A 21,280-nucleotide genomic window follows, 5' to 3' on the forward strand; every position below is an offset into this window, starting at 1 on the left:
AAAAACCGTTTGTTTAGGACCGACGCGCACCAATGGAAGCATCATGCATATTATTGTAACAACAACAAACTTTATTATAACACATTACCACATAGCTTTATCATACAATTTCTTATGCACAAGTAACAAATCATCACAATATCGAAGTAGAAGCATAAACTCTACTGAAAACCAACAAACTATGTTCTCAGTCAACTTTGCAACTACAATTCATCATCTTTTGAGGAAGGGTCTTGTATCGGAGCCTTTAGGCAAGTCCACATACTCAACCATCATATAGTCTTCTATGATTGCTAACAGTACTCACCGCATACCCACGAACAAAAAGTTTCAGCCGGACACATAGAAAGATAGGGGCTTATAGTTTCGCCTCCCAATGTATTCACCTCAAGGGCGATGTCAACAATAATAACTCATGCTCATCCATATCCAACTGGATATATGTGCCTATAGATCTTTCCTCACCACATGATGCTTGCAAAAAGAGAAAATAAAAAGGAATAGGGAAGAATACTTTGACTCTTGCATAAAAGTAAATACATAAAATTAAAAGATAGGCCCTTTGCAGAGGGAAGCAGAGGTTGTCATGCGCTTTTTGGTTTGCATGCTCAATCTCTTAGTGCAAAAGAACGTCATATTATATTGCCCCTTGTGATAGCAACGTTTATTATGCAGTCTGTCGCTTTTATTATTTTGCCATCACAAGTTCATACAACGCTCAATTTTCCCTTACACTAAATGATCCAACATATTTAGAAGCACTTTGTATTTCCTTATTGCACTGATGACAACTTACTTGAAGGATCTTACTCAATCCATAGGTAGGTATGGTGGACTCTCGAAAAGGATTTTGGGTTTAAGGGTTTTTGGATGCACAAGTAGTATCTCTACTTAGTACATAATTTTTGGCTAGAAAAGATATTGAGCAAGCACCACATGTTAAAGGATCTATGAAAATATAACTTCTATGTGAATATGAACAAACATAAGTCATCACGTTGTCTTCCTTGTCCAACGTCAACAATTTTGGCATATAATATTTTGGTGGGGGGTCACAATCATAAAAGATGTCCAAGATAGTGTATTTGCATCTGAATCTTCTCTTCCCTTATTAATTCTTTCATGAATTGCATCATTGACCAATGCTATGCTTGTCAATCTCCAATAAATTTTACTACTTATACTTTTCCTTATGTGATGTCATTACTTAACGTAAGATTAGCATATGATCTTTTTCATTTATTTCCTTTATTTTGATTGGAACAAAAAGGCAAAGAAAGCAAAACTCGAACTAAGCTTTATTGTATATCTTGCACACCATTACATAGATAGGTAGATCATCACTAAGCAAACTCTCAAAGAGAGATCAAACTAAAATTTTATTCAACCAATGCAAAAGGTAACTAAAGATTGAACTAAGATAAATAAAGGCAAAAGAAGTGGTGTGATACGATACCGGGGCACCTCCCCCAAGCTTGGTACAAGCCAAGGGGAGTGCCCATACCCGATACTCAAGTCTCCTTTGGTGGTGAAGAAGGTGATGGCGGTGGTGGTGATGAGGTAGCAGGTTTATCCTCCGGCTTCCATGGCAGCGGCTCACCATCATAAGAAGAAGCATGGGTCTCACGAGTCCTACAACTGGCAGCCAAACTCATACCTTTAAATCTTGCCTCATATAAAAAAGACTTGATTTTGGAGATCGTAGATCTGGCTTTGTAGGAAGTTGATTTGCTCGTTGAGGGTGAAGATGACGTCCTTCATAGACCGACCATCCACCTTGTGATCATGGGTGAAATCCGTAATCATGTGGTGGTTGGCGTTGAGTCCGCGCTCCACCATCCCCTTGCACTTGAAAACCTCCTGCTCCATGGCTTCGAGCCTGGCCTCCGCGGTTCCCTTCCCCTTGGGCCCTTGAACATCCCGGATGTGGAGCACCCCCTCACGCATCTCGATAGTTTGAGGGTGCTTCGTCACCTCCGACAAGTAGGGGTTAATTACCCTCTCGAAGAACTTGTCCTTGGAGGAGCTCGGAGTGGCCATGGTGATCTAGATCTGTCAGAAAAGCAACGAGAAAGATGAACATATGATTTCTCCGCGATACGGTGGTAATAGGTTCGGGGGGTATATAAAGATTTTTATCTTGGGGGACAAGCAAACGGAAGAAAAAGAGTTGGAAGGTACCCAGGCGCGCCCTGGTGTCTTGTTCCCGCCAGGGCTGCCTTCCTGGTTGTTTCTTATTTTCCTAATTTTTGTAATATTCCAAAACTGATAAAAAATATTTTTGCGGATTTTTCGGAGTCGGTTTACTTACCGTATCACGTACCTCCCTTTTTCAAGATTCTGGAGTGTTTCGGGAGGTTTCTTTTATGTGTTCCTCCGGTGTCATGGTTTGGATAACATTGCTTTCAACATTAATAGGCGTACTTGAGTGATAACCCACAAGTACAGGGGATCGCAACAGTTTTTGAGCGTAGAGTATTCAACCCAAATTTATAGATTCGACACAAGGGGAGCCAAAGAATATTTGCAAGTATTAGCAACTGAGTTGTCAATTCAATCACACCTGGAGATTAATTATCTACAGCAAAGTGATCATTAGCACAATAATATGATAGCTTTGATAGTAGTGGTAGCAGCAACAGTAACGGTACCAGTGATAGTAATAGTTTTGTAGCAGTAGCAATAGTAACAACAGCAGTAGTAACTTAGCAAGATCAATATGTAGGAAAATCGTAGGCATTGGATCGGCAATTTGTTGGATGATATTCATCATCTGACAGTTACAACCTAGGGCGATACAGCACTAGCTCGAATTCATAAATATAATGTAGGTATGCATTCCGTAAATAGTCATACGTGCTTACGAAAAGAACTTGTATGACATCTCTTGTTCTACCCTCCCGTGGCAGCGGGGTCCAAATGAAAACTAGGGATATTAAGGCCTCCGAGTACCAGAACAAAGCATTAACACATAATGAATACATGAACTCCTCAAATTACGGTAATCACCGGAAAGTATCCCGCATATTGTCACTACAGGGTTTACGGATCATAACACGTAATAAGTGACTATGACTTGCAAGATCGGATCTAGAACATAGATATAATGGTGATAGTATAAACGGTTCAGATCTGGAATCATGGCACCCGGGCCCAAAGTGTCAAGCATTAAGCATAGCAAAGTCATACCAACATCAATCTCCGAACATAATGGATACTAGGGATCAAGCCCTAACAAAACTAACTCAATTACATGATGAATCTCATCCAACTCCTCACCGACCAGCGAGCCTACGAAGGAATTACTCACTCCCTGTGGAGAGCATCATGGAATTGGCGATGCAGGAGGGTTGGTGATGACGAAAACCGAAGATACCCCTCTTCGGAGCCCCAAACGGGCTCCAGATCTGGCCTCCCAACGAAGAGTATGAGGTGCAGGCGGCTCCGTATCGCGAAACGAGATAATTCTTCCTCCCTGATTTTTTTCTCCGAAAATAGGATTTTTATAGCGTCGGAGTTAGGGTCTGCGGGGCCACCAGGTGGGGACAACCCACTTGGGCGCGCCCTGGTGGGTTGTGCCCACCCAGGTGTCCCCCTTCGGTGGTTCTTGGCTCCAGTATTTTTCTTTATTCATATAAAAAATCCTCGCAAAGTTTTGTTCCAATCCGAGAACTTTTATTTCTGCACAAAAACAATACCACGATAGTTCTGCTGAAAATAGCGTCAGTCCGGATTAGTTTCATTCAAATCATGCAAATTAGAGTCCAAAACAAGAAGAAAAGTATTAGGAAAAGTAGATACGACGGAGGCGTATCAACTCCCACAAGCTCACAAGCTTAAACATTTGCTTGTCGTCAAGCAATTCAGTTGATAAATTGAAAGTGAAAAAGAAAAACTTTTATGAACTCTTTTGCTCTTGTTTACATAAATAAGCTTAAGTAGCACCCAGGTTTTCAGCAAAGACCATGACTAACCATGTCAACAATTACTCTTAGAAATTATATTAACTCATATCAATAACAAAAACAACTAGAGAGCAATAATAAGATATCTCAAATGTCAACGTTTTGTCAAAACAATCATGAAATAACATGACAACATTGGTATCTCGCTAGCCCTTTTTGAGACCGCAAAACATAAATGCAGAGCACCTCCAAAGTTCAAGCAACGACTAAACATTGTAATTCATGGTAGAGAAGATCCAGTCATGCTAACACCCAACATTCACTACACACAATGCACGAGGATGACAATAGTGCTCTCAAATCTGGCGCTTATTAGAGAAGGTGATGACTCAACATAAAAGTAAATAGATAGTCCCTTCATAGAGGGAAGCAGGAATTTGCAAAGGTGCCAGAGCTCAAGGTTTTAAAACAGAGATAAATATCATTTTGAGAGGTGCACCCTTCATATTTACTTCGCGACAATCAGTTATTAATATCTTCCATGCTAAACACATTAGTAGCGGTTCCTAAGCAAAAAAGTAAAGGTTATTACTCCGTACGAGTTTTTGTTAGATTATTTGCAAGCTCTTTTCCTTTTTGAAGTTGGAACTGGGAATCCCTTTTTATCACCCCTCTCATGCAAGGACAAGTGAATAAACACTCGTCATGAGAACATGAGAATAACCTGCTTAGCATGGAAGATACTGACTACCTCCTGTCACTCTATGAACATTCTAGGCACACAAAAAAGGATGTTTATTTAAAGTTTTTAAAGGTGGCACATGCAAATTTACTTAGGACGGCAGGGTAATACCGCATATAGGTAGGTATGGTGGACTCATCTGAAATAACTTGGATTTTTGAATTTGATACACAAGCAGTATTTTTGCTTAGTACAGGTGAAGGCTAGCAAGTAGGTTGGGAAGCGGCCAGCTAGAGAGCAACAATGGTCATGAACATACATTATATTTTATCTATGTTCATAAGTAGTTTTATATGGATTTGCATTGTCCCCCGTTGAACTTCGATGAATTATGTTCCTTTTGTTTGGTTGATCCGATAAATTGCGCTTTGATCATGTATTTTATGTAGCGTTGCATGAATTGTATGGCTTTGAGATTTTGAATACGAGGAACATGAATGTGAAAGATGAAGTATAAAGTATGCCCGGACGTGTCCACGTACGTTAGAGTGGTCGGATTTGCCCATCATGATTGTAGATGCTATGAGCGAACCAGCGCGCTCCAAGATCCAGGGCTGACGATGCCTCCACGTCGAACATGGACGCTGGCATTCCCAACTACAGTGACGGCTGCTTGTTTTCATTCCCTCCCCGCCCCAGCCCGTTTCGCCTTTCGCGCCATAGACACCGCCTCCTTCCCCGTCTCGCCGTCGCCTCGCCTTCACCCGCTCCCTCCCCGAAACCCTACACCCCCAGCGGCGGCTAAGCTTCCGCTAGAACCTTCCGTCTACGCTCGCTGCCGCCGCCGCCGCCACCATGGCCTCCTCCCACTCCAGCATCGACGCCGCTCTCAAGAGTAAGAGCGCCCCCCCCCCCCCCCCCCCCCCCCCCCCCCCCCCCGCCCGCGCGCTCTGCCGTTGATGGAATGCTGTATGATCGATTTCCTTGTTTGGAACGCTCTTGTGGTGCTTGTGCATCGCGGACGAATTTGTGGCTGGGTGGTTTCCCTGCGAGTTTCAGATCCGTACTTTCCCCCGCGAGTTTTCCGATGAAATTTCGATTTGCGCATTTAGGCGAAACCCCCAGATTTTGTTTTCAAGGAAGAAACCCCAAATCTGAGACTTCGTGGCCTCACTTCATGAAATCAGTGTGGCGAGTGGCCCGATTTGGTGTCTCGTCTGTGCAAGCTTCATCTTGAATCCTCCCCTTTTTGCTCGTTGAAATGATTCTGATGTCTGCGATTTCTCCTTGCTAGAGTTAGGAAAGAAGAAGGGCCTGTGGGGAGCTAACGACGCGAATGGGGAAATCATGCTTCATTTCGCTTCGAGCCAGGGCTGCCTGGTGAGCTTCCGGTTCCTGGTGGCGGAGGCGGGGCTTGATGTCAACTCGGAGTCAAATACAGGTGCACACTCGCATGCACCTAGTTGAAATCTTGTGCATCCATGCAGGAAGTCCTTCTCCTTTGGTTACTACCGAGATGTTGTGTTTCTTTGCAGGCGTGACACCCATGTTCTTCGCCGCACTCCAGGGGAATGTCCAAGTTAGTGGCCCTGCGATGCCCGACGAGAGGGGCTCCACGCCGCTGTACAGTGCAGCAGCAGCAGGTGCGCTTTCTCATTCCTGAATTCAGTCTCAGCCCCTGAATGACATTGTTTGCACTGCTTCGGCAAAAAGGGAAAAGCAAACATTAGTTGCCTACAAGTACTGTCTATTTATATACCCCGTGGAGGCTTACTGGCTTATGTTCTGATCATTTATCTATTTGGATATGTACTGCATTTTGTTGTGCCTCCAGGGCACTGTGAGGCTGTATGGCTATTGCTGTCCAAAGGAGTTCATGTGGATCCTATCGATTACCGAGGGACACTATTACACTTGGCTGCTGTGAAGGACCACGATCAGGTTGTAATGGTTCTACTGGAGCATGGGGCTGATGTAAGTTGTTTATTTCATGGTTGCCTAACTGGACGCGTATCTGTATATATCAGAAATGCAAATGCTATAAATTTCATTTGGCTTGAAGATCAAATGGTTTATTCTTGGAGGTGCAACAGAGCACTTGATGGGATGTTTAACAATATACATTTGACTAAATGTTCCCAAAATTGTAATTTATTTCCTTTTTCAGCCCAATAAAGCTGCCCATCACGTATTTTCACCACTCATGATGACTGTCTGTGGGAAGTCCTTGAAATGCATGAGGCTACTTATTGAGGTTCAATAACTTACTGACTTGATGCATTTTCTTATGTTCCTTTTTCTATTTGAATGTGTCCTGATTCCTTAAGCATAACTTGTTGGGTAGAAAATCCAGATTAGGGAACCAACCTTGTTTCCTATTGAACTTACTATATCATGATTACTTGCATAAATCGTACCTCTAAGCTTACCCTACTCCGGTTTATAGGCTAGTACCGATGTGAGCGTTCGTGATTACTCTGGACCAACTCCTTTAATGGAGGCTGTTGATGATGGCTTAACCGGCTTTGTCAAGATCTTGCTAGATGCTGGAACCAACCCTAACATCCCTAACCAGGTACTGTTTTCGTCTCTCTGTTTGCTGGTAGCTATAACGCTTTGAGAGTTGTGATCTTGATCCTGTCTCCCCGCATATCCGATGCTTGGTGGAATCTAGCTAAAGCCTCTGCGGAGATGAGTGCATTGTGCTGATTGTTCATGTGTCGAAAGTAAATAATTTTACAATAGGTTTATATTCTAGTTGCATCTGGTTTGGTTTGCTTCAGAGTTTGGACTGCATCGACCTAGTCAGACATCCCAAGATTGCAGCTCCAGTGCTAGGTGGTGCAACAGGTTTTACATATCTCATCGCAGAATCAGGATACTAGTAGCTCACAAAATTTGATACAGCAGCTTTTACATCTCATCTGAGAAACATGATACTAGTAGGTCCCAAAAATTCCACTTTTGTTGTTTCTCTAAGACCATGATCATGACTTTTACTTAACTGCACTGACTAGAATTGGAGAGGGAGTACTGTGTCTAGCTTTACTTCAACTTCTGTTCTGTTCATATAACATATCTAGGACTGTTACTGTCTGTGGGATGAATTCAGTAAACGGTCATTTTCTCATAAGTTTCTTGATGAATGAAAATATAGTGATATTAATTGCTTTGTTATTTTTGCACTGGATTGTATAGCATCTTATTGTTTGTTTCATGATATAGCATGGAGCAATTCCTATCGAGCTAGCAGCAGATAGTGGTCGACACAAGCTTGTTCAAATTCTGTTACCTAGGACAAAACCATTTAAATCTCTGCCATATTGTAGTGTTGGTGGGACAATTACAACTCTGAATTCTACAAAAATCAATGCTCCTCAGGTATGTACTCCTGAAGTTTAATGCATGATTGCTTCGTACTTTCTATTTAGACCATAGTAATTCGTTGCCCGTCTTATAGATAGCTTATACTTCGTTCTCCATTGACAGAGTAAAAAGTTCACCACGAAGTACACATATTCATGAACTTTGTTTACATGCATATATAGCTTATACTCCATCCTCCTTCAATTGTTCGCCACTTGGACTATGTCACTGTGGCACTGTGCTGCTAGCAAGCTTTCAGGCTGGCTGCAGTTAGGCGTTCTCTGATAGGACAGTTCTGATGTTGTATGTTGTGTACTAGTGTTAGGGGGCAGCCCTCACCCCTGGGGGCAAGATAGAAGAACTATTCTTCTATTCTGGCTTTATTCCTCATAGGGGTTCCTCTTTATATAGAGGCCTAACAATCCAACAAATCATAGATCTCATCCCTAATTGGCTCAAGGCCCAAGCTAAAAAGGTATCTTGCTAATTTAAAGGATAGATCACCTAACATAAAGATTGGGAACTGCGGTGGGACATGTATTTCCGTACGCAATGCTGTAAAAGTGTAAAATATGTTGAGATTGACATTTTTTTGATAAAGGACATTTCGTTAAATTGATTTATGAAGGTGATATATGTTGAGATTGGCATGCCTTGAGCATGTAAAACTAGCGAAGTTGAGCTATTCTAGTTCTATATTCCAATGACATCACTTTAGTCATTTTGTTATACTAGATCATAATTGAGTAATTGACAGCTGGCTACATATTTAGTTTGGTAATGCAGGATTAGATGTTCCACGAGCTGCAGGCCAAACCATGAAAGCAATTATGGAACTACTGAGAGGTACTTCCTTTTCTCTTTTTGGTTTTCAAGTACTCCCTCTGTTCCAAAATTATTGTCGTGGTTTTAGTTCAAAATTTGAACCAAACCACAACAATAATTTTGGAATGGAGGGAGTACAATATATTTAACTAGAAGAGGTCTGCTGTTATATCTGGCTACCTTTTGTATGAATCCATCCTATGGTACAGGGCTGGCGTTTAGTTTCATATTTTGTAGTTAATTTTGACTGCATTTACTTAAATGTACCAGGCTGCTTCATGTTGTAATCATTGAGCCAAAATGCATGCCAGATAGCGAGTCACAGATTGCATACCTCAATGATGAGTTGATGATGCATCTTTCTTTGTCGGCCATTATTTGTGTACTGTTTGTTACCACTATGATTACTTACCGCTTCTTTTTAGCATGATAAGTTTTTTCCTCTTTTTTTGACAGTTTGTACTATGTACCCGTTGCTGGTCTTTTTGCTTGCCATCCTTCTATTATCTACTGGGGTGCATTCCATCACACATGATACAAGTTTCAATGAGGGCACTTGTCGATATGACATGATCAGTGTTGCAGTCCTCTCATGCATGCAACCGGACAAGTCATGGAAGTCACCCTCAGTCTCATGCTGCAAAGCACTGACACATGCAATTGATGAGTTGCCGGCTGGCGGTGAGAATGGAAAGTGTTGTTTATGCCGTTTCATGAGGGCTTCATTATCCTGAATTGGCAGCAACATATATCTCTTGCCATGGGAAGGACAGAGCTATTGTTGCAAAATGGTCGTTTCCTGTCGTAGTATGCGGCACAGGTGTGGTGTTTCTATCTTGCAATTTGCTCAAGACAAATCAGCAGAAAGATTGAATAGGAGGATCTATTATACATTTGCAAAGAATCATAACTTTTCTTTTCTTTTTTCTGTTTCCGCCCAGCTTGTTCACGAAAAGAGATTGCCCCTCCTCGCAAGGAGACCGTCATGGAGAGGCCTCCGTCAAATTCACATGGCAGCAAGATCCTTTTTATCTTATTTGCAGCTGTCTTCATCATTCTGTTGATCTTCATCTTGTACCTCTGGTGGGTCAGGCGGGCTGCCCCAGGGCGACACGAATCTCTACCGTTAATGCCAATTCAAAAGCAGGCCAGATCATCTCCCGGGAGTGGCTGCCGACAATCCTCTGGGCGGTTGAAGGAGCGTCGGACATCTGGATAGTGAAGCACTTATTCTTGAAAGAAACCTTAATCGTCAACAGATTCAGACTTGCTGTTGTCTTCCTGTTAGTGCAGCAGTACATAACTGTTTTGTCTCCAAGGCTTGTTTAGGGATCATACTGGTACTTTGTTAACGTGCTGCAAGTGACTGGTTGCATCATTACATACAGAGCCAAAATGTTTTCTCAGAAAATTTTCCTACTGTTAAGTCCATTGCATTGTACTATTGTTATTGGCATCAAGTTTGGTTAAAACTTCTAAGTGTCAAATGTATAGTGTACTTTGGAAATGTCGTCGTCTCTTGCTAATTGTTTTATCGCCATGTCACTGGACAGTTACAGTTTTAGTTGAAGTCGTGCTTGCACAATGCGTGCATAATTTTCTCGTTTAGAAAGCAAAAAGACATAGTAAAGAAGTTACTCCTTCAGATACCTTTTTTCTGGAAACATTTTTCGGTTGAAACAATATTTGTGCATGTGCATATCTTCGCTGAGTAGTTCCTTGGTCTCACCTAAAAAAAAAGTAGTTCCTTGGTCCTTCTTCCTCTTCCTACGTGATCTCTTTGTTTCAGTGAGTTCATCTTAATGAACGTACTCTCTCCGTTTTGAATTTTTTTTAAGCCAAACATGTCTGTTTTGTATTAAGTTTGTATAAAAAATTATAAATATCCACAATATATTTAATTAATGTCATAGATTTATCATGAAGTATGATTTTGTATTTTAATTATTTACTACGTATTTTAGATATTGATGGTTGATTGCATAAACTTGTCAAACACAGACATGTTTGACTTTTGAAGTGTGGAGGAAGTATGTAGCACTGGTCCAGAGCACGAATGCATGATGGCAGATAAAACAGTGCCGTCACAAGGTTGAACTAGACCGTTGATGGCGCGCGTTGCTGCGCCCGTCTATTTCGGATGTTGCAAGGGAGTGTTAGAAATTGAATTATTTACATAGAGTTTGTGTTATTTTATATATACAAATAATATAGTAATAAAGTGGCAATGTCTCCCATGAAGCTGATAATAGCTGGTCTACAGGCACCAGGCGCATCGGCGTGTGGAGGACTTATCTATCACTACGTTTTTTTATTCCAGTTTTTGGTACAACATACAGTTGTATATTAATGATGAAATAATTTTGCACATCAGTTGTAGTACTGTCTTGTGTCTGGGAAAAATGCACATTAAGCTACAACTTCACATAGGCTTTTTTTTTGGTCAATTTGGAAGAAACAAAACTTCCTATGGAGGATCAACCGGCGAGAAAATTGTTTGGTTATCAATGTTCTATTTGCTTAAATCAACTTTGTTTGTTTAAATCAATTTTTCCTAATGAAACATGTTTTTTCTCATGTAAGATTACACTGGAGAAATCAGATTCAAGGTTCCCGACTCGTTATAATGAGAGTAGAAATGAAACGAGTATTTCATTTGGGTGCATGTTCAAAGTCAAATACTTATGAGTACATCACTTAAGGACAGTGGCAAATCTAGCACAAAAATTAAGGGCAGGCTCAAAACATCAAGTTTGTAAGCCTTATTAGCAAATGCATCGAAATTTACATGTAAAACATCTCAGTATAATTGCCAAGTAGCATGTTTAGCTGAAATAGGATTTTTTGGAGGGTAGGCTTAAGCCTATTAAAGCCCAAGCAGTATAATTGTTCAAAGTCAATTTTTTGGAGGATACAAATTACAAAGGTGACCAATAAACCAGGACAGAGGTAGTAGAAGGGAACCAAGTGTTAAACCGTATGTTGTTGGGATAAGATGGTTGTTAGTATCTAGGGTTTTGTATATCCTCTGTAACGACTCTTGATGTATATCCGGCACCGCCGCAGCCCTAGTTGGCTGAGTATATAATGAGCTCAAGGCCGCCGTTCCAGGTGAGCCAATCTAATCTACATCTCCTAGTTTCACATGGTATCAGGCCCTCTCGCATAACTACTCGATGGGTTCTCCTTCCGCTGGCGCCATGGCTTCCTCGGCCATGACCTCCCTTGCTCTGCCGGCTTCCCTCTCGGCGCCATCCACCTCTTCTGTTCCACCTCTCTCTCCCGGCCTCATCACGGCCAAACTCACCACCTCCAACTACCTCTTGTGGAAAGCACAAATTCTTCCTCCTCTCCGCATCGCCAATGTCACCGGCTACATTGATGTCACTTCTCCCACTCCCCCTCGGCTCCTTCCACCCGATGACAAGGGGGAACGTGCGCTCAATCCCGAGTATGCCGTCTGGTACCGTCAGGACCAGATTGTTCTTAGCTACCTGCTCTCCTCCCTCACGGATGATGTCCTCCAGCAGGTTATTCGCTTTGACACCTCTCGCGCCATCTGAGCGCACCTTGAGGAGATGTACTCTGCCCACTGCCGTGCTAGTGTTGTGCAGATCAAGCTCGATATGGCCAACTTCCGCAAGGCCAATCTCTCCATGGTGGATTATTTCGCCAAGATCCGCTCCTACGCCGACCAGCTGGCGGCTGCTGGGCGTCCCATGCGGGATGACGACGTCATCACCGCCTTCATCACCGATCTTGACAGCGACTATGAGCCTCTCATTACCGCTGTCACCACCCGGATTGACGAGATGACTCTGGGGGAGCTCTACTCCCACGCCCTCTCCTTCGAGCGTCGCCGCGAGTACCATGCTGCTTGCCTTCATCTTCACGCCGGAGGCTCTTCTGTCAACTATGTCGCCCGCAACAAGAACGACAACAACAACAATCGCGGTGGCAACCGTGGCAATTATCGTGGTAGGGCCGCGGTAATCAAGGTGACTGCGATGACTACGACAACAACAACCGCGGTGGCAATCGCGGTGACCGCGACGACAATCACGGTGACCGCGCCAGCAATCGCCAGCAGGGTGACTACGGTGGTAACCGCGGTGGTGGTGACCGTGGTGACTACGGGGGTGGTGCTGACACCCGCGTCCAATGCCAACTCTGTCGTGGCCCCGGGCACTTGTTAGGAAACGTAGTAATTTCAAAAAAAATCCTACGCACACGCATGATCATGGTGATGCATATCAACGAGAGGGGAGAGTGTTGTCCACGTACCCTTGTAGACCGTAAGTGGAAGCGTTATGACAACGCGGTTGAGGTAGTCGTACGTCTTCACCATAGACCGATCCTAGTACCGAAAGTACGGCACCTCCGCGATCTGCACACGTTCAGCTCGGTGATGTCCCACGAACTCACGATCCAGCAGAGTGTCGAGGGAGAGTTTCGTCAGCACGACGGCGTGATGACGGTGATGATGAAGCTACCGGCGCAGGGCTTCGCCTAAGCACTGCAACGATATGACCGAGGTGGAATATGGTGGAGGGGGGCACCGCACACGGCTCGGAACAATCAACTTGTGTGTCCTAGGGTGCCCCCCTGCCCCTGTATATAAAGGAGCAAGGGGGGAGGCCGGCCGGCCTTGGGGCGCGCCAAGGAGAGGGGGGAGTCCTCCTCCTAGTGGGAGTAGGACTCCCCTTTCCTAGTCCAACTAGGAAGGAGGAAGGGGGAAGGAAGGAGAGGGAGAGGGAGGAAAGAGGGGGCGCTGCCCCCCTCCTTGTCGAATTCGGACTCCCAGGTGGGGGGGGGGGCGGCCAGCCCTAGGCCCTCTCCTCTCTCTCCCACAAGGCCCATGTTGGCCCATTAGATCCCCCGGGGGTTCCGATAACCCCCCGGCACTCCGATAAATACCCGGTGACCCCCGGAACTCATCCGGTGTCCGAATATAGTCATCCAATATATCAATCTTTACGTCTGAACCATTTCGAGATTCCTCGTCATGTCCGTGATCACATCTGGGACTCTGAACTATCTTCGGTACATCAAAACACATAAACTCATAATACCAATCGTCACCGAACGTTAAACGTGCGGACCCTACGGGTTCGAGAACTATGTAGACATGACCGAGAATGTCTCTGGTCAATAACCAATAGCGGAACCTGGATGCTCATATTGGCTCCTACATATTCTACGAAGATCTTTATCGGTCAAACCACATAACAACATACGTTGTTCCCTTTGTCATCGGTATGTTACTTGCCCGAGATTCGATCGTCAGTATCTCAATACCTAGTTCAATCTCGTTACCGGCAAGTCTCTTTACTCGTTCCGTAATGCATCATCCCACAACTAACTCATTAGTACATTGCTTGCAAGGCTTATAGTGATGTGCATTACCGAGAGGGCCCAGAGATACCTCTCCGACAATTGGAGTGACAAATCCTAATCTCGATCTATGCCAACCCAACAAGTACCATCGGAGACACCCATAGAGCACCTTTATAATCACCTAGTTACGTTGTGACGTTTGGTAGCACACAAAGTGTTCCTCCGGTATTCGGGAGTTGCATAATCTCATAGTCATAGGAACATGTATAAGTCATGAGGAAAGCAATAGCAATATACTAAACAATCAAATGCTAAGCTAACGGAATGGGTCAAGTCAATCACATCATTCTCTAATGATGTGATCCCGTTAATCAAATGACAAATCATGTCTATGGTTAGGAAACATAACCTTCTTTGATTCAACGAGCTAGTCAAGTAGAGGCATACTAGTGACACTCTGTTTGTCTATGTATTCACACATGTACTAAGTTTCCGGTTAATACAATTCTAGCATGAATAATAAACATTTATCATGATATAAGGAAATATAAATAACAACTTTATTATTGCCTCTAGGGCATATTTCCCTCAGCCTCCCACTTGCACTAGAGTCAATAATCTAGATTACACAGTAATGATTCTAACACCCATGGAGTCTTGGTGCTGATAATGTTTTGCTCGTGAGAGAGGCTTAGTCAACGGGTCTGCAACATTCAGATCGGTATGTATGTTGCAAATCTCTATGTCTCCCTCCTTGACTTGATCGCGGATGGAATTGAAGCGTCTCTTGATGTGCTTGGTTCTCTTGTGAAATATGGATTCCTTTGCCAAGGCAATTGGACCAGTATTGTCACAAAAGATTTTCATTGGACCCGATGCACTAGGTATGACACCTAGATCAGATATGAACTCATTCATCCAGACTCCTTCATTTGCTGCTTTTGAAGCAGCTATGTACTCCGCTTCACACGTAGATCCCGCCATGACGCTTTGCTTAGAACTGCACCAACTGACAACTCCACCGTTGAATATAAACACATATCCGGTTTGTGACTTAGAGTCATCCGGATCAGTGTCAAAGCTTGCATCAACGTAACCATTTACGACGAGCTCTTTGTCACCTCCATAAATGAGAAACATATCCTTAGTCCTTTTCAGGTATTTTAGGATGTTCTTGACCGTTGTCCAGTGATCCCCTCCTGGATTACTTTGGTACCACCCTGCTAAACTAATAGCAAGGCACACATCAGGTCTGGTACACAACATTGCATACATGATAGAGCCTATGGCTGAAGCATAGGGAACACCTTTCATTTTCTCTCTATCTTCTGCAGTGGTCGGGCATTGAGTTTGACTCAACTTCACACCTTGTAACATAGGCAAGAAAAATTTCTTTGCTTGATCCATTTTGAACTTTTTCAAAACTTTATCAAGGTGTGTGCTTTTTGAAAGTCCAATTAAGCGTCTTGATCTATCTCTATAGATCTTGATGCCCAATATATAAACAGCTTCACCGAGGTCTTTCATTGAAAAACTCTTATTCAAGTATCCTTTTATGCTATCCAGAAATTCTATATCATTTCCAATCAACAATATGTCATCCACATATAATATTAGAAATGCTACAGAGCTCCCACTCACTTTCTTGTAAATATAGGCTTCTCCAAAAGTCTGTATAAAACCATATGCTTTGATCACACTATCAAAACGTTTATTCCAACTCCGAGATGCTTGCACCAGTCCATAAATGGATAGCTGGAGCTTGCATACTTTGTTAGCATCCTTTGGATCGATAAAACCTTTAGGTTGCATCATATACAACTCTTCTTCCAGGAATCCATTCAGGAATGCAGTCTTTACATCCATTTGCCAAATTTCATAATCATAAAATGCAGCAATTGCTAACATGATTCAGACGGACTTAAGCATCGCTACGGGTGAGAAGGTCTCATCATAGTCAACTCCTTGAACTTGTCGAAAACCTTTCACAACAAGTCGAGCTTTGTAGACAGTAATATTACCGTCAACATCAGTCTTCTTCTTGAAGATCCATTATTTATTCTCGATGGCTTGCCGATCATCGAGCAAGTCAACCAAAGTCCACACTTTGTTCTCATACATGGATCCCATCTCAGATTTCATGGCCTCAAGCCATTTCGTGGAACCTGGGCTCATCATCGCTTCCTCATAGTTCGTAGGTTCGTCATGGTCAATGTCGGGGGAAACGACACCTATGGGATCACTTGGGCCCCTTTTTCTACGGTTGGCGGGCGCGAAGTTGTGGAAAGAGCGGGTCTAGAAGCCAGCACGAGGATCATTTACCCAGGTTCGGGCCGCTTTGATGTATATTTGAGTGTTCTTGAGTTCTTGAACTAGCTACGATGCGTGTGTCGTCCAAAAGATCCGAATCCTCCTTTAGTACGCCTCGGGCCTCCTTTTATAGTCAAAAGGGGCTGCCACAGTGGCACATAGGAGGTGGAAATGTATATAGTGTACAAGCTTATTGCCTGTCATTACAGGACAAAGTGCATTAAATGCGCTACTTAGGTGTCCACTTGCTTTATCAGGGGCGATAACGAGGCCCGTCCCGTCCGTCGCCGCTTCGCCTTGCTCCGACACGCGTCCAGGCCAACGAGGCATGCATCGCCACGTAGGCTGGCAGGCTGCTGAGTTGGCGTGGTGGTAGGGTCTTCATGAAGATCCGTATGCCACCACGCAGGTGTTTGGCTAGTTGGATTAGTATCCACGTACTGCCACATGGGTACTTGCTTCGGTTGGTGGGTTGGCCGCTGAGCTGGGGCGGCGATGGGGCGGCAAGGTCTTACCGCGGTCTCGCATATATCCCCGGCAAGGGTCTTGCCAGGGCCTTGTGAGTGCCCTTGGCAAGAGTCTTGCCGGGGCCTTGCGAGTGTCTTCGGCAAGGAGTCTTGCCGGGGCCTCGTGGGCATCCTCGGCAAGGAGCCTTGCGATTGTCTTGTCTTCTGGTCCTCATCTAGGATTTGTAGGCTCTCTGTCTTCACAAAGATCTGCATGCCACCATGCAAGAACTTCCCGAGCCTTGGTTCCAATGCTGTCTAGGGTGCCGGAACTCTCAGGCTCAAGGGTGGCTGCGATGTTGGCGCTGGGCGAGCTGCCCTGGCAAGGGTCTTGCCGGGGTTGTGTAGGCCGCCCCGACAAGGGTCTTGCCGGGAGGAAGGCTGTCTGATTGCTCCGTCTTCTGTGCCCTTGGTTGGAGCGCTGCCCTGGTAGCCTTGCACTTCTGCTTCCCTCATCTGCCCTGCTAAGTGTGGTCGCGGGTACGGCTCTGACTGCCCGTGCACATGTAAAGGGGCACAAAAGAGAGCCCCTACTTTTGTGCACCGTCAGGAGCCCCCGGTCCTGGGCCACACATAAGCGCGACACGTTGTTGGGCTAGGCCCAAAACGGTGCGCGGGCACGTGGGGCGGAGTTTTACTGCGGTAACTTCTCCGTTGGTTGCGCTTTCCCACGACCCGCGTTGAATGCGCGATGTGGGGGTCGTGCGTGGGGCGGTTGCTGCCCTCATGCGTCACATCATGGTAAATGGTAAAGAGGTGGTCCGCGCCTTCCCCATAAAAAGGGGAAACTGCAGGCGTGCTGCTCATTTACCCTCCGCGTCTCTCCAATTTCGGAACCGCCGTCCCCCTTTCTTCCTCAAGCGAAAAAGCCAAAACTCCCGCCTTCATCCGCCGCCGCCGCGCCCCCATTGCCCTCAATCTCCCATTGCTCCAAATTCCTCACCTCTTTCCCGGCCGCCATGGCACCCAAAACCAGTAAGGGCAAGGGAGTGGCCAAGGACGCCCGGGAGAAGGAGGTGCCGGAGAGCGAGTTGGCGGTGCTTCGGAGGCAGCATGCCCTCTTCCCCTCGACGGTCGATGCGGTCCACCTCAAGGACTACTTCAGTCCTCTGTGGGGGGCGAAGACGATGAGGCATCCGGCCACGCACATCATCCCCGCCGATTTTGCTGAGGCCGACCCGAATCGGTATCCTTTCTTCGTTGACTACTTCTCCCACGGGCTCTGCCCCCCTTTCTCCGATTTTTTCAATGATGTCATGCACACCTACGGCTTCCATCTTCTTGATTTCACGCCGAATGTCGTGGCGTGCATGGCCTTCTTTGCCCACCTCTGTGAGGGCTTCGCCGGAATGCTTCCCAGCACGACGCTCTTCCGCCACTACTTCTATCCCCGTATCCAGGCGGGGGGTGTCATCTCCGGCTGCGTCACCTGGATCCCACGGACCTAGGAGAAGGGCACATATCCGGAGGGCTCCCGGAAGGAGAGGTGGGAGGAGTGGCAGGGCCGGTGGCTATGGATCGAGGAGGAGGATCCGCAGGAGTTCTGCCGAGTTCGTCAGAGCCCGCCAGTCCGTTGCAAGGACTGGAGCGACCCCGATGCCGACGACAAGAAGCTCGCGATCTCTACTACCAGAATCCATCGCCTCACCATGGCTGGGCTCACCCTTGAGATGATTGGGGCTGATTTCATCCGCCGCCGAATCGCCCCACTGCATAACAAGGGGAGGCCGGCTTGGCTCTTCAGGAACGCGGCCGACATCATGAGGCTTCGCCCTGGCTTGAAGCACAACTTCACGGTGATGGGGCACGCCCATTTTTGTCAGAGGCTTTTTCAGCTCAATGTGGGTGACGCCGGCAGGGCCGCGAAGGCCGGCAAGGCCGTCAAGGGGCCTCTGTTCGGGTTGCCGGCGGGAGTGGTCCCGCTGAGCAACAACTCTCGCCAAATCGACATCATCGCCATGATGCCAGACTTCAACGCGCACGGCCTTGACCCAAATTGGGCCGAGCCGGAGGCGGAGTAGGTGCAGGAGTTCTTCGACAACCTGTCGGAGAGGTACGTCCGCGATGAGCCACTGCTTATCCAGGACACCACCAAGGAGGAGCTAGACTACATCGCCGCCAGGGCGGCGGAGGCGGCGCTTGCCAGGGAGGCTGGCAGCGCCGGCCACGTGGAGGACGAGGCCGAGGCGGCCGTGGAGGAGAAGGAGCTTGCCGGATGGGCGGAGTCTCGGCACCGGGGCCCCTCTCATCGAAGATGTGGTCGAGGAGTCGACCGAGGAAGAGGCCGAGGCTGACGACCCTCCGGCCACGGGGAAAAGGCGTGTCCTGCGGCGGGCCAACTCTGGCGAGCCAGTCCGGCCCGGCAGGACCGAGCAGCGGCAAGAGGTCCAGGGAGAGTCCGTGCGCCTGACGAGGGCCGCGACAGCGAAGAAGGCGGTGAAGGCCGCGGTGGCGAAGAGGAAAGCGACCGCCTCTTCTTCGTCCAAGCGTTGCCGGACTCCATCCCCTTCCCCTCCTCCCGCAGATGTCGACATGGAGGTCGTCTTTGATCTTGGGTCTCTCAGCCCAAGGAGGAAGAGGAAGGCAGCGGAAGAGGAGGTGGAGGATGAGTAAGCATCTTGCCCTTCATCACCCCCGTCCCTTCAGACCGCACCGGTTTCTTGACTTGTTTTCATATTTGCAGGGATGTGGAGACACTGGCCCAGAGGGCAGCGAAGAAGGCCAAGGCCTCGACGGGCGACAAGCCCCCGGCGGGTACTTCGCGTACGCCGTTGTTGGTGGAGAGTAGCCCGGACAGCAGCCCCCGGCGCAGCCCCCGCTCCAGCCCCCAGCGTAAGCTCACCACTCACTCCTCCACTGACGAACATTGGGGTGTGAATCCTCGGTGCTGACCTCGCCGGGTTCGTAGGAGAAGAACGGCGGCAGGAGGAGCCGCTGAGGGCCACCCCCAACATGTTGGGGAACGTAGTAATTTCAAAAAATTTCCTACGCACATATAGGATCATGGTGATGCATAGCAACGAGAGGGGAGAGTGTGTCCACGTACCCTCGTAAACCGAAAGCAAAAGCTTTAGCACAACACGGTTGATGTAGTCATACGTCTTCACGATCCGACCGATCCAGGTACCGAACGCACGGCACCTCCGAGTTCAGCACACGTTCAGCTTGGACGTCCCGCGAACTCCGATCCAGTAGAGCTTCACGGGTGAGTTTCGTCAACACGACGGCGTGATGACGGTGATGATGTTGCTACCGACGTAGGGCTTCGCCTAAGCACCGCTACGATATGATCGAGGTGGAATATGATGGAGGGGGCCACCGCACACGGCTAAGAGATCAAGAGATCAATTGTTGTGTCTATGGGGTGCCCCTGGCCACGTATATAAAGGATGGAGGGAGGAGGAGGCCGGCCCTCATAGGGCGCACCGAAGTGTGGAGTCCTACTAGGACTCCCTAGTCCTAGTAGGATTCCACCTCCCACATGTAATAGGAAAAAGGGAAGGGAGAAGGAGAAGGAATGAAGGGGGCGCCCCCCTCCCTAGTCCAATTCGGACCAGTCCATGGGGACGGGTGCGGCCACCCTTTGGGGCCTTTCTCTCCTTTCCCGTATGGCCCATTAAGGCCCAATACGAATTCCCGTAACTCTCCGGTACTCCGAAAAATACCCGAATCATTCGGAACCTTTCCGATGTCCGAATATAGTCGTCCAATATATCGATCTTTATGTCTCGACCATTTCGAGACTCCTCGTCATGTCCCCGATCTCATTCGAGACTCCGAACTACCTTCGATACATCAAAACACATAAACTCATAATACAAATCGTCACCAAACGTTAAGCGTGCGGACCCTACGGGTTCGAGAACTATGTAGACATGACTGAGACACGTCTCCGGTCAATAACCAATAGCGGAACCTGGATGCTCATATTGGCTCCTACATATTCTACGAAGATCTTTATCGGTCAAACAGCATAACAACATACGTTGTTCCCTTTGTCATCGGTATGTTACTTGCCCGAGATTCGATTGTCGGTATCTTAATACCTAGTTCAATCTCGTTACCGGCAAGTCTCTTTACTCGTTCCGTAATACGACATCCCGCAACTAACTCATTAGTTACAATGCTTGCAAGGCTTATAGTGATGTGCATTACCGAGTGGGCCCAAAGATACCTCTCCGACAATCGGAGTGACAAATCCTAATCTCGAAATACGCCAACCCAACAAGTACCTTCGGAGACACCTGTAGAGCACCTTTATAATCACCCAGTTACGTTGTGACGTTTGGTAGCACACAAAGTGTTCCTCTGGTAAACGGGAGTTGCATAATCTCATAGTCATAGGAACA

At 46.5% G+C, this 21,280-nt stretch overlaps 2 protein-coding genes across 3 annotated transcripts; one reads left to right on the plus strand and one right to left on the minus strand.

The window, feature by feature from the left end:
- Positions 1-1,671: 1,671 nt before the first annotated feature.
- Positions 1,672-2,040, minus strand: LOC109775191 (uncharacterized). The gene has a single exon (XM_020333941.1). It carries the CDS (start codon positions 2,038-2,040, stop codon positions 1,672-1,674), a length of 369 nt encoding a protein of 122 aa, XP_020189530.1.
- Positions 2,041-5,280: 3,240 nt separating this feature from the next.
- Positions 5,281-10,285, plus strand: LOC109775187 (uncharacterized). 2 transcript variants are annotated; one of them, XM_045228366.2, is made up of 10 exons: positions 5,281-5,482; positions 5,882-6,028; positions 6,123-6,230; positions 6,422-6,561; positions 6,755-6,841; positions 7,034-7,162; positions 7,813-7,968; positions 8,727-8,799; positions 9,235-9,598; positions 9,720-10,285. In XM_045228366.2, exons 1-9 carry the CDS (start codon positions 5,443-5,445, stop codon positions 9,510-9,512), a joined length of 1,158 nt encoding a protein of 385 aa, XP_045084301.1. In that variant the 5' UTR covers positions 5,281-5,442; the 3' UTR covers positions 9,513-9,598; positions 9,720-10,285. The 2 variants fall into 2 exon arrangements, with proteins under 2 accessions (XP_045084301.1, XP_045084302.1); XM_045228367.1 differs by lacking the exon at positions 9,720-10,285 and having other exon boundaries at positions 8,740-8,799; positions 9,235-9,332.
- The last annotated feature ends 10,995 nt before the right edge of the window (positions 10,286-21,280 follow it).

The sequence above is a fragment of the Aegilops tauschii genome, chromosome 5 (genome assembly GCF_002575655.3).
Source record: "Aegilops tauschii subsp. strangulata cultivar AL8/78 chromosome 5, Aet v6.0, whole genome shotgun sequence".
Lineage (NCBI taxonomy): Eukaryota > Viridiplantae > Streptophyta > Magnoliopsida > Poales > Poaceae > Aegilops > Aegilops tauschii.

Bases quoted from the DNA above. Each gene is read 5' to 3' on its own strand.
- LOC109775191 (XM_020333941.1), bottom strand. From the start codon at position 2,040: ATGGCCACTCCGAGCTCCTCCAAGGACAAGTTCTTCGAGAGGGTAATT.
- LOC109775187 (XM_045228366.2), top strand. From the start codon at position 5,443: ATGGCCTCCTCCCACTCCAGCATCGACGCCGCTCTCAAGA. The intron at 7,969-8,726 runs GTATGTACTCCT...CTACATATTTAG, and splicing joins CAAAAATCAATGCTCCTCAG to TTTGGTAATGCAGGATTAGA. The intron at 8,800-9,234 runs GTACTTCCTTTT...TTTTTTTGACAG, and splicing joins AATTATGGAACTACTGAGAG to TTTGTACTATGTACCCGTTG.